The sequence below is a fragment of the Haemaphysalis longicornis genome, unplaced genomic scaffold, assembly GCF_048455015.1.
Source record: "Haemaphysalis longicornis isolate Haplotype H1 unplaced genomic scaffold, Haemaphysalis longicornis Haplotype H1 scaffold_9, whole genome shotgun sequence".
Taxonomy (NCBI): domain Eukaryota; kingdom Metazoa; phylum Arthropoda; class Arachnida; order Ixodida; family Ixodidae; genus Haemaphysalis; species Haemaphysalis longicornis.
Genome location: NW_027526460.1, coordinates 153299587 through 153312739, shown reverse-complemented (window position 1 = coordinate 153312739; position 13153 = coordinate 153299587). Strand labels below are relative to the sequence as shown.

Genomic DNA, 13153 nt, shown 5'->3' with positions numbered 1-13153 from the left:
TTGGGACGCCAATACGCACACAAAGTATTCGCGCCTGCATGCTTTCTAAAAACTTCAAATTCCCTGCTGAAAGGGAAAACAAGGGCGGTTGGCTATAGCGTAGCAGCCGTCCTCAGAGAGTGTCGTAGAGACGGAAGAAGCGAGTACACTGTGCGGCTTCCTGCGTTGCAGAACGCGCTTGGAAAATGCTGAAAAATGATGAGCATTTTTCCTTCAAACTTCGGAAGTGAGGTGTCCATATCAATAATCTGCCAAGTGTGGCGCCGAGAAATTTGTGCCGTCAGGAACGCTGTGATGGAATATATTCCCCGCTAAAGCCTCGTACGGAGCACACGCCGATAGCGCCCGGAGCACCATATGCAGATATCAGCCTATACGGAAGTCGCGACAGGTCGTACCAAACCTTTTTCAATTCCGATGAGGGAAATATTGAAACCTGCTGGACTCAATACTCCTCCTTGCCGAACGGCACAAGTTACGCTTTGCTTCTTTGTGTGCGGCGAAGGAGCACTACAATGAAAATAAGTGGGATGTTTGTCTCAGTAAGGGATATATGATTGACCACTAGTTTGCGCTTGGCGAGAATTGCTTTTACATATGGACCAGTGCACGGAAGGCTTTGGTGTACTGGTAGATGTATGATTGAAGCTTCTTGGGGAGCGACGTTATTGGGGACCTTGCCTTAGGATTGGGTGAAAAGCAAAAAGAAGTTTCGGTTCTAGTAGATCCGGCAATTCCACTGCTATGCACGGAGCGAGGTAGAAGTCTTGCGAGGGTTTAGCAGGACGATCACGGAGAGATGGCAAGCTAATGGAAGAAAGGCACCAAATGTCGTTTTGGTTTGGTAGATTTAATTGAGCTAGCCACCATCAGGAGCGCTCGATTTTGTTTCCGGTGTCTGGGTGGGAGGGGATGCAGTAGAGGTTATTGAGAACAGAGGGGGGAAGAGGTTCAGGATATGTCGTCGAGCTTTGGGTGGAAGAAGGGAAAAGAGGGCGATTATTTGGCAGTGTGCAGGGTTTAGCGGTGTCTGAGGAAAAGTTTGTCTTGTCGCATCATGGTATTCTTTTTGCAATGTCGTGCCAATTCTTGTCAAATGGTTCGTAGTCCTTGAAGAAAAACGTTAGCTATGTTCGGGTTGTTGTTCAGCGCGTTAGAGGGAGGGGAATGTGGGTTGCTCACCTTGGTAGCTTCAGCATTAGGAATGCGCAGTCACTGGTTGGTCTTGTTCTTCAAGTATTCCTGCTTTGTGGGCTCCCTAGTGCAGGAGATTGCAAAGCCTGTCGCTACCCGTTGGTGTTACATCCGTAGCGAGCCGAGTAGCGGTAACCTGAGCGTATGTGGGGACTGTAGTCGAGCCTCGAAGCAGAGCCTGTTAAGTTGGCGCCCTCACACACTATGCACTTGAGCGTACACTGTTTTTAGTCCGCTGGAATGATGAGTCCGCATTGTTAACAGTGGGAGAGCGGCGGGGTAGGGGGACCGACATCTTTGCGGTGGTCGGTGTGCCTGCAGGTGGTGCAAGCTTTTCCGCTTGAAAGGCTTGCAGCGGTAGTACATAACAAAGATTTAAGGAACCAAAATGGAACGGTTCTGCTTTCGAAGAGAAATTGTACGATATTGGAAATCTCGTCGCATCCAGAATCACGAGATCGGGACTACTTTGCATTACGCTGTGCTGGATTTCCCTGCAGTTTCAGGGCTGGAAACGTTGAATATTATGCCCTGTGCCGTGCTAAATGCAGCAGAAACATGGGCTATGCTTGGGTATTGTTGGCCTTCGTGGTTCAGCGTCGTAAGGCTGGTATATTGTTCGGCTTGTTCCTTGTGAGCAGTGTTGATTATAAAGTTGGCCTTAGGTTTGATGAGGGCTTGATCATTGTCATTGTGGGTGTGCCCGGCAGCTTGTTGTATGATATCCGCAAGCAAAGTCAACGCGATGGAGGTGACGACCACTCCACCACGCGGGCGGCGGATAACTGATAATTGCTGACAATGGAGTAGGGGGTGGCTCACTTGATTTTGATTTGCGCTGGTATAGTTGTTGCCTGGCTTCACTGGTGTGGTTGGGGTGACCGCGACAGGGTCGCGAGTGCCATTGCCAACAGCTGAGACATTGCGCTGAAGGCGGAGGCGTACTGCAAGCCACCCGGGTTGTTGGAGTTCGGCCGGGTAGACGTCGATACCTTCGGCGTCCTGCAACATTTTTGCCACGAAGGAAGCATGAGAAGTTGCTTTAGTCTCGGGGGTCGATGCCTGCAAACATCAGTGGCGGGATGCGAAAAAGCGGCGGGAGGGCGTTCGCTTCACCAAACCTGAAGGTACGAGGGCTACAATTGTCGTAGTTTACTAGCCTGGAAATCTTTGTGGCTCCATGACCACCTTACACAAAGGAACAGAAGAACTGGAAATCGCAGGCATCCTTTTGCAGGTAAATATGCGGAACTATTAAATAGGAGCTTGAGCATAACTACGGTCTTTATGAAGGCGAATACACCGTTGCAGGGAGAGTATTTTTATTATTTTCTAATGAAAACTCTAAAGCTTCTTTTGGGATGGTATTAGATAGCGTAAGGGGGTTACAATGGTATTACAAAAACTACAAACAGTACGAAATAAACAAAACATCTAAAAATGGCAAAAATAAGTTACATGTTGTATTGCTAGAGTGGGAACAAATAGTAAACAAATCAGTAGAAAAATAACAGCTGTTGGTACAGTAACTAGAACGAAGTACGGAGAGTATTACCATAGGGAATAGTATTACGCGTCGTTTAACAGCGCAAGAACGAGAGAAAGGAGGCAGTGAAATGATACATGTTATGAAATGATGCTTGTTATGAAATGATATTTTGCTCAAAGCATTAGTAAATTTCATGGCATTCGGTTTAGTAACAATGTTTGATGGTAGCTTATTCCACTCTATTGTGGTACTAGGAACAAATGATTGGGCAAAAGCAAGGGTACGACATGTGACGCGTTTGATTTTGCATGAATGATCTCGATGTGAAAAAATGGCTGTGGGTTCACAGATGAATTACTTATGAAGGGACACATGGTAGTGCAGTTTATGACAAATTGTTAAGCGAGATATTTTGAGATGATGCGATAAGGTTTCGAGTTGAACACGATTTTTTAATGTGGTTCCGCTGGTAGAGTTAGTAATCAGAAAAGATGAAGCGGACAGCACGGTTTTGCAAGACTTGTAAGTCATTTATTAGATATGCCTGATCAGTGTTCCAATGGCTGATCCGTACTCTAGTTTGCGACAAGTTAGTGTAATATATCCCATCTGCTGTCTGACGTTACGCTTGAAGATACCAAGAAAAAGGTTAGCAGGCGTGAGGATATGGCTAGTGTGATTATTCCATGTCAACTTACTGGGTTAGATGCACGCCAAGGTATTTATATGGAAGTTCTCTCCATGAGGCTGAAGTTTCAAATATAACACGCTGTATTTTGCGAGGTTTGATATGCAGAGGACACTACTTTTGTTCTAGCAAGATTTAGAGGCATTAGCCAAGTTGAGCACCATCTATTTATAGCGTTTACGTCAGATTGAAGATTGTTGTGGTCATGGTTATATGGAAGTTTAGGGTATAATACGCAGTTATACGCAAAAAGTGTGATGTGAGATTAATCGCAGTCTGGCAAACAATTAGTAGAAACTAGAAAAAGCAAGAACCCGAGTATACTTCCCTGAAGGACCGCAGATGTTACGTGTACTAAAGACGAGTTGTGATTATTAACAGATGTAAATTGCATCCTGTAAGAAAGAAAGTCATTTAGTCATGTGAAAACACTGGGGTCAATGTTCAGTAGCATACGTTTGTGGACAATTCGGTGGTAAGAGAAACGATCAATACTTTTTAAAAGTCTAGGAAAATTACCTCTACTTGAATTCCAGTGTCTATAGATAAATGTATTTTGTGAATGAAGTCGTCTAGTTCGGTGTCACACGAAAAGCTTTTACGGAAAACGTGCTGATGCCGAAATATAATGTTATGCTGTTCTAGGTTGTTAATGATCCGGGAGTGTATAATATGCACGATTTGTCTGTGTATGGTACTGGGTAAACAAATGGGGCGATAGTTAAGGGGTGAGGTACGACCACCAGATTTGAAAAACGGAAACACTTCGCCACCTTCCAATCATAGGGTATAACACTGGTTGATAGTGACTGCTTCAATAGGGCAGATAATATTGGTAAGCTGATATATGCTTTATTTTTTAGACTAGTTTTATTTAAACCGGTGTTGTCAGGGGAAGAAGAAACCTTAAAATTAGTCAGGAGTTATTAAATGCTAGCCGTGGTTATTGCTATTTCTAGCATAAACGCACCTGTGCGACTGCGTATGATTGACTGGGGGTGGAAAAGACGAGGCCAGGATTATGCTTGGCATTGATGACACCCCAGATACACCGAAGGTTATTTGCTAGCATTGATGATAAGTCGCGTCTGGAAAGCTATAAGTGCGCTGCTTTGAGAAATTTTTGATATTCCCTATCACACGCCTTATACCGACGTCAGTAATCTGATAATTTACTTTTATGAGCTTGCCTGAATAATATTTTCTTCTTTTTGTTTAGGCGGTGACGTTTATGTAAACACCAAGGGACAGTATTATTGGATTTGATAGAGATGACCGGGATGTATTTATCTAACAAGTCAGGGAGAGCGTCTCTAAGTAGTAACCAGTTTTCTTCGGCGGTCCGCGACACGTTATCTGTTTGAAAGTCGATAGAAAAAAGTGATAGTTCGGGATTATTACGATCGAAGTTAGCTTTCTTGAAACATTTATTGAGCTTGCTCAATGTTTGCGTTTTGGTTAACACGTCGTGATCAACACGTCGTGATCAGATAAACCGGTAATATGCATGATATCAGGTTATATATGGGCGTTCGCCAGGCGAAGTCAAGAATATTCGAACAGTGTGTTGAATGTCGTGTTGTGCTTGCAACTAATTCGGTGAGGTTGAAATCAAGACAACCTTGTTGAAACTGTGTGCTAAATTCCACCGTGTTGAAACTAGGACTGTGTGCTAGAAGTTAATGGAGTAGACAATGCTATGACCCGCCGCGGTGGCTCAGTGGCTAAGGCGTTGCGCTGCTGAGCACGAGGTCGCGGGTTCGATTCCCGGCCGCGGCGGCCGCTTTTCTGATGGAGGCGAAAAGCAAAAACGCCCGTGTGTACGAGATTTCGGCGCACGTTAAGGATCCCCAGGTGGTCGAAATTAATCCGGAGCCCTCCACTACGGCGCGCCTCATCGCCTGCGTTGCGTCGGCGCGTTAAACCCTACAATCAATCAATCAGACAATGCTATGTCAGGAAAATTAGTCACCAAAATTATTTTACTTGAAAGCAGAAACCGATAAGCAAGTTTGGCGAGAATACGATATAATTATGCAGTGAAACCGTGTGCACAGACTGGAAGCAATAAAATACGCTAGCAATAATATTACTCTAGTAGAATTTTAAAGAAATTACTACACGTTCGAGGAAAGTGCTGATGATCACTGGCAAAAAAAAAGTACTGTCTGCTTAAGGCAAGGAGGACACTGTGACCCTGCCGGTTTTGCCTATCACAACAAAAATTATTGAAGTGAGTTTCACAAAAAATATGCTATTGCTAGGAATACAAGTATCTAAGCGCTCTGGAAAGATTCTTCAAAGAACAATTGAGAGAGTTGAACGCATCACACGGACACCCAGACATGATTGTCTAGGTGGAAATGAGGCATCCCACGAAGAAGACGCGAAGTCAAACTCCGTTCTCCTAACTACCACGACTACCCCGCTCCCTTCCGGGGAAAAGTATGGAGCACATCTCATCCTACAACTGGGAACACTGTAATTCCTCGTGCCGCCAGGGCGCCGAAAGCGCCTAAGAAACAAACTTCGTGCACGGGGTGAAACAACATAAGTATCGGCAAATCTAGACGAGGAAAATCCTTGTTCGAAATCATTAAACATTAATTTGAAACTGACAAAATGGAGGAAACATCCTGCCTCCTTCACGCAACCTAGCCATGTTAAAAGGTCGGCTCAGGATAAAACGACTGAGACATTGCATATTCCACTTGAATCGAGATATGGGAAACAGCGTTGACCATCTAGTTACCTCAGGATCAAGTTAAGCGGAATGGGAGGGCAAGGGGAAGAGATGCTGATTCTGTGCCATTGTACTGCGGGTTTCACCCTTGAGATTCTCTTCATTTCTTTCCCCTCTTTCCATAGTCCACTTTGCATTACTTCATAAAGTGCTTCACACAATTTCTCCCCCTCTTGGCAAAAATTCTGCAGAAATTCAGAGAATTATCTACCAAACTTCCTGTGCTATAACGATACATCTGAAGCTTTCGCGGAATCTGCATTATTGAGGAAGGGCAGGGCGTTACACGGTTCGCCGTTTCCCATAATTTTTTTTATATATTCCTATTATTTAGTGCTTGAAAATTTCGTTCTACCAATTATCTTATTTACGCTAATGTACCGATTATAGAGTGAACCTCCGCAAAATCTGCATTTTTGTGGAAACGCAGGTCGTTGTACGATTTCCCATTTTCCGTATTTTTTAAATTTTTTTCTTATTTTTTGGTTCTTCAACATTTCTTTCTGCCAATTATCTCTATTTAGCTACTATAATGATTACACTTCAAAGTTTCATAAAATCTGCAGTATTGTGGAAATGCAGAGCTTGACACGGTTCGCCATTTTCGGTAATTATTGTATACTTTCTTGTTTTTTCCTTTTTTCAAAATTTCGTTCGACCAATCGTGTTCATTTACACCATTATTGTGCAAATTATATGCGTTATACGTTGGGTCATTTTTGGTATTTTTGTAAATTCTTTCTTTTTTCTTGGTTTTTGAAAATTTCGTTCCACAAATTATCTCTATTTAAGCTACTATAACGATTACAGTTGAAACTTTCGCGAAATCTGCATTTTTCTGATTTTGTAGTTTTTAAAAGTTCGTTAGACCAATTATCCTCGTTACGTATTATAACACTTACAGGTGGAAGTGTCGCGAAATCTGCATTATTGCTGAAATGCCAGGCGGTATACGTTTTATCGTTTTTCATATTGTCAAAATGTTTGTCTTATTTTCTAGTTTTTTTCCAAAATTTCATCTGACCAGTTATCCCTATTTACGTTATTATAATAATTATATTTGGAAGTTTCGCGAAATCCGCACTATTGTGGAAATGCAGGGCATTACACGGCCCTGTTTGGGGGGGGGGGGGGGGCGTACTCGACAACGAATTAAAAACACCAAAATGTTTAGCCCGGCAACGACATCAGCTGCAACTTTTCACGCCCGCATCTTAAGTCGCAGATTCGCACATGGCCTGTTTCTTTCACGTGCACTGGTGCCTAGAAACCGTTGCACGTCTAGTCATTTTCTCTTCGCTGACCTTGAGTACTTGATGGGTTGATTGATTGTAGGGCTTAACGCGGCGACGCAGCGCAGGCGACGAGGTGCGCCGTAGTGGAGGGCTCCGGAATAATTTTGACCAACTGGGGATCTTTAACATGCGCCGAAATCTCGTACAGACGGGCGTTTTTGCTTTTCGCCTCCGTCAGAAAAGCGGCCGCCGCGGCCGGGAATCGAACCCGCGACCTCGTGCTCAGCAGCACAACGCCATAGCCACTGAGGCACGGCGGCGGGTGACCTTGAGTACTTACAATGCATGAATCGTAAATGCACCAACTCCGCACCAATATGCTCATTAACCGTCGAATTAACGCGATCGCGACGCACATCTCAAGACCTTACCGTGGATATCATTTGTATTTTTATTACCCTGGACCAATAAAAAAACTTTAACCAGCTTTAGCACTAGCACACACGCGTTAGCGGCGTGCATTGAATGCACTTGTCAAACTGGAATATTTCCATCAGCCTGCTTAGATGACATTTGAACTGCTGTGTAATTCATCCGCACTGCTAGTGATGTGCCAGATTTTTGGGGGCACATTGTTGCAAATGCAAGGTATCATAATGCGAACTCTCTCGTTTCAGGGCCCATGAGCAGAAAAAGTGAAGACGGAACGAAGGACTTGGAAGGAGATGCGATAGAGCTAGCTGTAGAAAAAATCATACTTCACGAGAACTACAACTCCACAAAGCCGGACTTCTCGAATGACATTGCGCTTTTGCGACTGAAGGAAAACATCACGTACCAGAAGCATGTGCGACCCATATGCCTGCCTCCCGGTAAAGGTGAGTACGTCCAATACCTCTGCACATGAATGTGGCTGATTTCTTGAGCAGACAACAGCAGAAAATTTACTTCATTGGTAACCAAATGGTAACAGTTTGGGTGATCAAGAACGAACTGAACTGTTTTCAATATTGGCACATTTGAGGCAACAGTAACATGTCATGCGTGTAAGTCTCGAAAGCCATAAGTCAAGCTGTGCGGTTAAAGCGCGATAAATTGTATACTCCGCTTGGTTCCATTCGATAAATCGGAACGCACACTAATGCAATGAAAAAATTGGCATCGCCTACGAAACGGATTTAAATAAAAAAATTCCTATTATATTCCTGCGCACCAAAGATACAATCCCTAAAGTTGAACACCGTTGAAGAGACGCATGCTAGTTAGTGAAAAGGACCGGAAATTTCTTTTCAACTTTCATTTATTCTTGTTTTGGCACAAATTACAGCGACAGCCAGACGACGCAATTTACATGGCAGCCTTACCAGAGTGAACGCTACCGGTCGCGCACACCTGTTCGACTCAATTCGGATCACGTTCACCTGTCATGGGTCGCTCATTCGGCTAATTTTCACTCCATTCCTGCAGGGTTGCGGATAAACGCATTCGGCTCCGGCTCCGGAGAGCTTGGTGATATCTTACACGGCCCCAAAGGTGTTTTAAAGCGAAGCTTCACTCTTCTCACTGACGGCGTCTGTAACACAAAAACGTGGGAACTGAAAATGAAAAGCCTTCCCGTGGCAGGAACTGAACCGGAGCCCCTGGCGTTATTAGGCAGGCGCCTATCCTAATGCTCAATTTCAACATCGTCGAAGCCTTTGGATTCGGAAAAGGGTGCATGAACGGGCAAATTTCTACAGAAAAATCCTGCACCCCCTTGTGTAAATATTGAGTATCCGTCACGAGAAAGCTTTGCGTTCAACCATCGTTGTCTTTATACGTAGGGGTGCCTGTTCTCTCATTCCTTTTTTCCCTTCGCATGGGCTGCTGTTTTGATATCATTCTTTTCGCGAATGGGGAAGATGGTCACTTTTCACCTCTGATAAGTCATGCAATCTTTGTGCACCACAAAGGAGAACCTTTAGGCAAATGCTGTTGATATGCAAATTACACCGGAAGCTGTTGAATAAAACGACCCACACGGATTCCCTCAACATTTTTTGTGACTTTCTCGCTGTGCATCAAACAATGTCTATGAATGGGTTTTGATAAAAGAGTTTTCATCATAGACTGCTGCCAACAAGCTCAATTGTAGGCCATAGTAGAAGCTTGAGGGCGTTTGCGTACTTGAACCTTTCATTTCTGTCTCTTTTCTGCAGATTTTGACTTCTCGGTTTAGTCTCCGCTGATCCGGGACCTTTTCAATTCGTTACTCGCGTCGTAAAACCTCACGTCGGCTAATGGGAGGCTCGCAAAAGGGACGTGGTGGATTGTAACTCCCTTTCTGCGAGAAAAGTATTTGCAGAAATGTGCAGCCAAACGCTCAAAAAACGTCCCAGGGCCGTTCAGTGTGTTAGGGTAATGTGGAATCATTTAAAATTCGACCATTTGTCACCCCAGTCAATCAAGTGTTCACAGCGTTTATAACAAAAATATCCCATTTCGCTCTCTGCACAGCCAACATTTCAGATCCGCCCACATTCTACAAAGGAGGACAACCTGCGGTGGTTATTGGATGGGGAGCTGAAAAAAGTGGCGGGGCGCAGAAGTCGGTGGAACGCCTGAAACAACTAGTGAAAGTAATCGGAAACGAAACAAACTGCACAATGAGCCGTCATGGAAGGAAATACCGGCCGGAAGGGATGATGTGCGCCAGCTCAAAAGAAGGTACGTAACCGGACACTGCTGTAGGAGAATTTATGCTTGTTTTTTGCTTTTTGTGCTCAACAACTAACCTGTGCAGGAACTAACTTCAGAGAACAAGAAAATTCGTCATCCCATAATTTGATTAACAATGAAGTTGTTACAAATTTTTCATTTGCCTCATTCCTCATTGCTGCACGCTCGTTGAAAAATGTACACGTAACGGAAATCTTGGAACATCTGGCACCTAAGCGCAACTGGCAGTACGATATTTTGATTAACGACGCGGTCCCGGGCTTCTGTACAAAATGTGTTTCGTGTAGTTTATGCATCACAACATAAAGAAAAGCTGTGTAAAAATAGGACACCGGTTCCCCACGCTTCTCATGTTCGCTGCATTAGTAGCAACCTCACCTTTGAATTATAGCATTACCTTCAGCCGTTTTTTAGTGCAGAAAACGTGTTCGCCTAATAAAAATCCCGCCATCTCCACGAAGTGAATGATGATGAGAAGGGCGAAGCTAAAATGCTTATCGGTAAAACCGTGAAACATTCGCCCCCATATCATATAAAGACTCGACACGTCAAGCTTTCCACCACTCCGCTGACAAGCACGTCGATGACGTCAATGTTTGTGGTGATTATGTAGGGCTTGTTTGGGACGATGAGAATCTCTATGGGTAAGTTGAGGAATTTGGTGTGTGACATTTTAGCCACCGTGGCCGTTGCCTTCTGCAGAGCGTCATGTTTCGGTACGTGTCTTGAGCTCGCAGACGACGCACGACAACCTCTTCTTCTTCCTCTCATACTTGTTGGGTAGCAACGAACGCATTCAACGTTTTGACCTCTTCGGCCAATCTTTGGCTGGCCAATCCCTAGGGGGATCATGCCACAATCATCATTATTCCGCCGTGTATGGCCGCAACGAGGGACGGGATGGGGCCCAAGCAATAGTCTTGAGCTCGCAAGCCACGAACGACAACCTCTTCTTCTTCCTCTTCTCGTTGTTGGTTAGCAACGAACGCGTTCAACGTTATGACCTCTTCGGCCAATCTTTGGTTGGCCAATCCCTAGAGAGATCCTGCCACAATCATTATCAATGTGCCGTGTAGAATGTGCCGTGTACGGCCGGGACAGGGCCCAAGCAAGAGGAGCTTCGCCCCTAATATGTGGGCGACCCCGAACTTGTTCACAGCTCTGTCGGGTGTGTTTCGTCATGCGTATTAATTCCGTTGCATCCTGAATTATTAGATGCAGAGCATCTGATTCACTCGCCTTGTCCCTCCGGCGTCGTCGTCGTTGTTGTCGGCGTTGTCCACCCCTCTGCCATTCTCCTCCCCGCGCGAGCTGCGCTCTCCGCCGCTCTCCGCCGCTCACCCCTCTCCTCTCCGATAACGAACACTCTCGCGAGGGGCTTTGGATTGGATTTGATTTGATTGGATTGGATTGGATTGGATTGGCTTGGCTTGGATTCGGTTGGATTGGATTTGGATTGGATTGGATTAAAGTGGATTGTGTTGGATTGTGTTGCGTCATAGCCGCGGCACGTTGCGTAATAGCCGCGGCAGACGCGCTGGGCCCGGCGCATGTGCAGTACTCTCTCTTCCGCCGTTTCCTCTCCTTCGGGCGCGCTGCGCATATAACCGGTGTGCCGTTCTCCGGCGAAGCAACATCCACGCTTGGCTCAAACACCTAGAGTCCACGCCGCTTTACAAGTACGCCAACGTCGTCATCGACTGGGACCAGCTTCGCCGCTCCGCCTATGCGTCGCATCTACACAGAAGTTCCCGCGAGGGGAGGTGGGAGTTTTTTACTCTAAAAGGTGTAAGGATACGTTGGCCGTCTAGGAGGCCGCTGTTTGGATACGTGGCATGGAGCCTGGAGAGCACGTCCCTTCCGTTGCGTTTGGGATCAACGAAGATGATTTTTTAGATAATTGCGCCTACGGGGAATAGAAAAAAGAATACAAGGTGTTACCATGAGCATACGCAGAGAAATATTTGTAGCCCGAGCAAAGAGCAAAGAAACGCGCACACCAACATAAGTGCGCCGTCACCGACTAACCCATTCACGAACCGACAACTTGAATGGGAGTCGGCGATACTGCGGTTCCAATTACGCATGTCCCTCCCTTCCTTCAGCTCATCAAACCTACTCATGCGCCTAACGATTACCTATATGTATTCCTAAAACACGTTTTCAGTACTTTCAGAAATTTTGCCTAGACTGATAGCAATTACATTCGAATTTGAACTCACGGGTTTTAACGCACCGACCCTACACATTTGGGCTGAGCGCGCCGCAGTGGAGCGCTCTGGATTAATTCGAAGGGATAAAAGTTGCACCTACGATTACTATACTCCCTCATGCGGAAGTGGTGCGCGTTGCGAGCTGTCGTCTTATCGGTTAATGGCGCAAATCTGCGGCGTCTCATGAATGAATCGCGTGACAGCGTACGCAAGGTGGCGCCCGCAAAACTCTACCGTTATTTTTCAAGGCATCGCAGCCACCGAGCATGCTGTTGCAAATCGTGCTTAGCCTCCCGCGAAGATGTCCCGTGGTTCCGTTCGGGAGCCACAAAAGGAGCAGGAGTGTCTGAGGCGTCGCGCCGCGCTGGGAGATTACCTCATAGTAGCGCGTGCCACCCTCTTTGGCCAGTAGCTGCTCCTTCGTTTTCATTCTGCCTGCGTTGTCTCGTTCGCGGCATGGGTTACGCGGACACCTTCACCGCCGCCGGAGCCACCGCCGCCGCCAAACCCCTGTGCCGGGTGCACAGTCTTGCGAAGAAAAATGTGCCTTAAAATATTTTTTTATATCTGAAAGTTTCTTATCCGCCGTAAATATGATCAACTAGATTTCACTGGTAAGGTTATCATGTTCCGGCACCAAAAATATATAGAATCAAGATCTTGTGTGATATACACAGTAGTCGTAAATTCGTAACCCCAGCCGAAGAGGATATAACATCGAATCCGGTGCGCAAAGTACTTTTAAGTTGTGTACCGTGACTGATTTTTGCTGTGTAATTTCTTTTTCATGAGAAGTTTTATGGGAAAGCGTCAGATGACGCGGTAGGTCGAAAATTCGGCGTCCCGCGCCATGGCGAAATTGCGAAACTGGCG

The 13153-nt window shown here is 45.5% G+C and overlaps 1 protein-coding gene across 1 annotated transcript in view; it reads left to right on the top strand.

Moving 5' to 3' along the window:
- Nucleotides 1-13153, top strand: part of LOC144153675 (complement factor B-like) — a 142940-nt gene that overhangs the window by 119384 nt on the left and 10403 nt on the right. Inside the window, exons 16-17 of the mRNA XM_077685334.1 lie at nt 8027-8227; nt 9846-10055. Of these exons, the coding sequence (XP_077541460.1) occupies nt 8027-8227; nt 9846-10055 (411 nt within the window). The remainder of the gene's footprint in view (nt 1-8026; nt 8228-9845; nt 10056-13153) is intronic.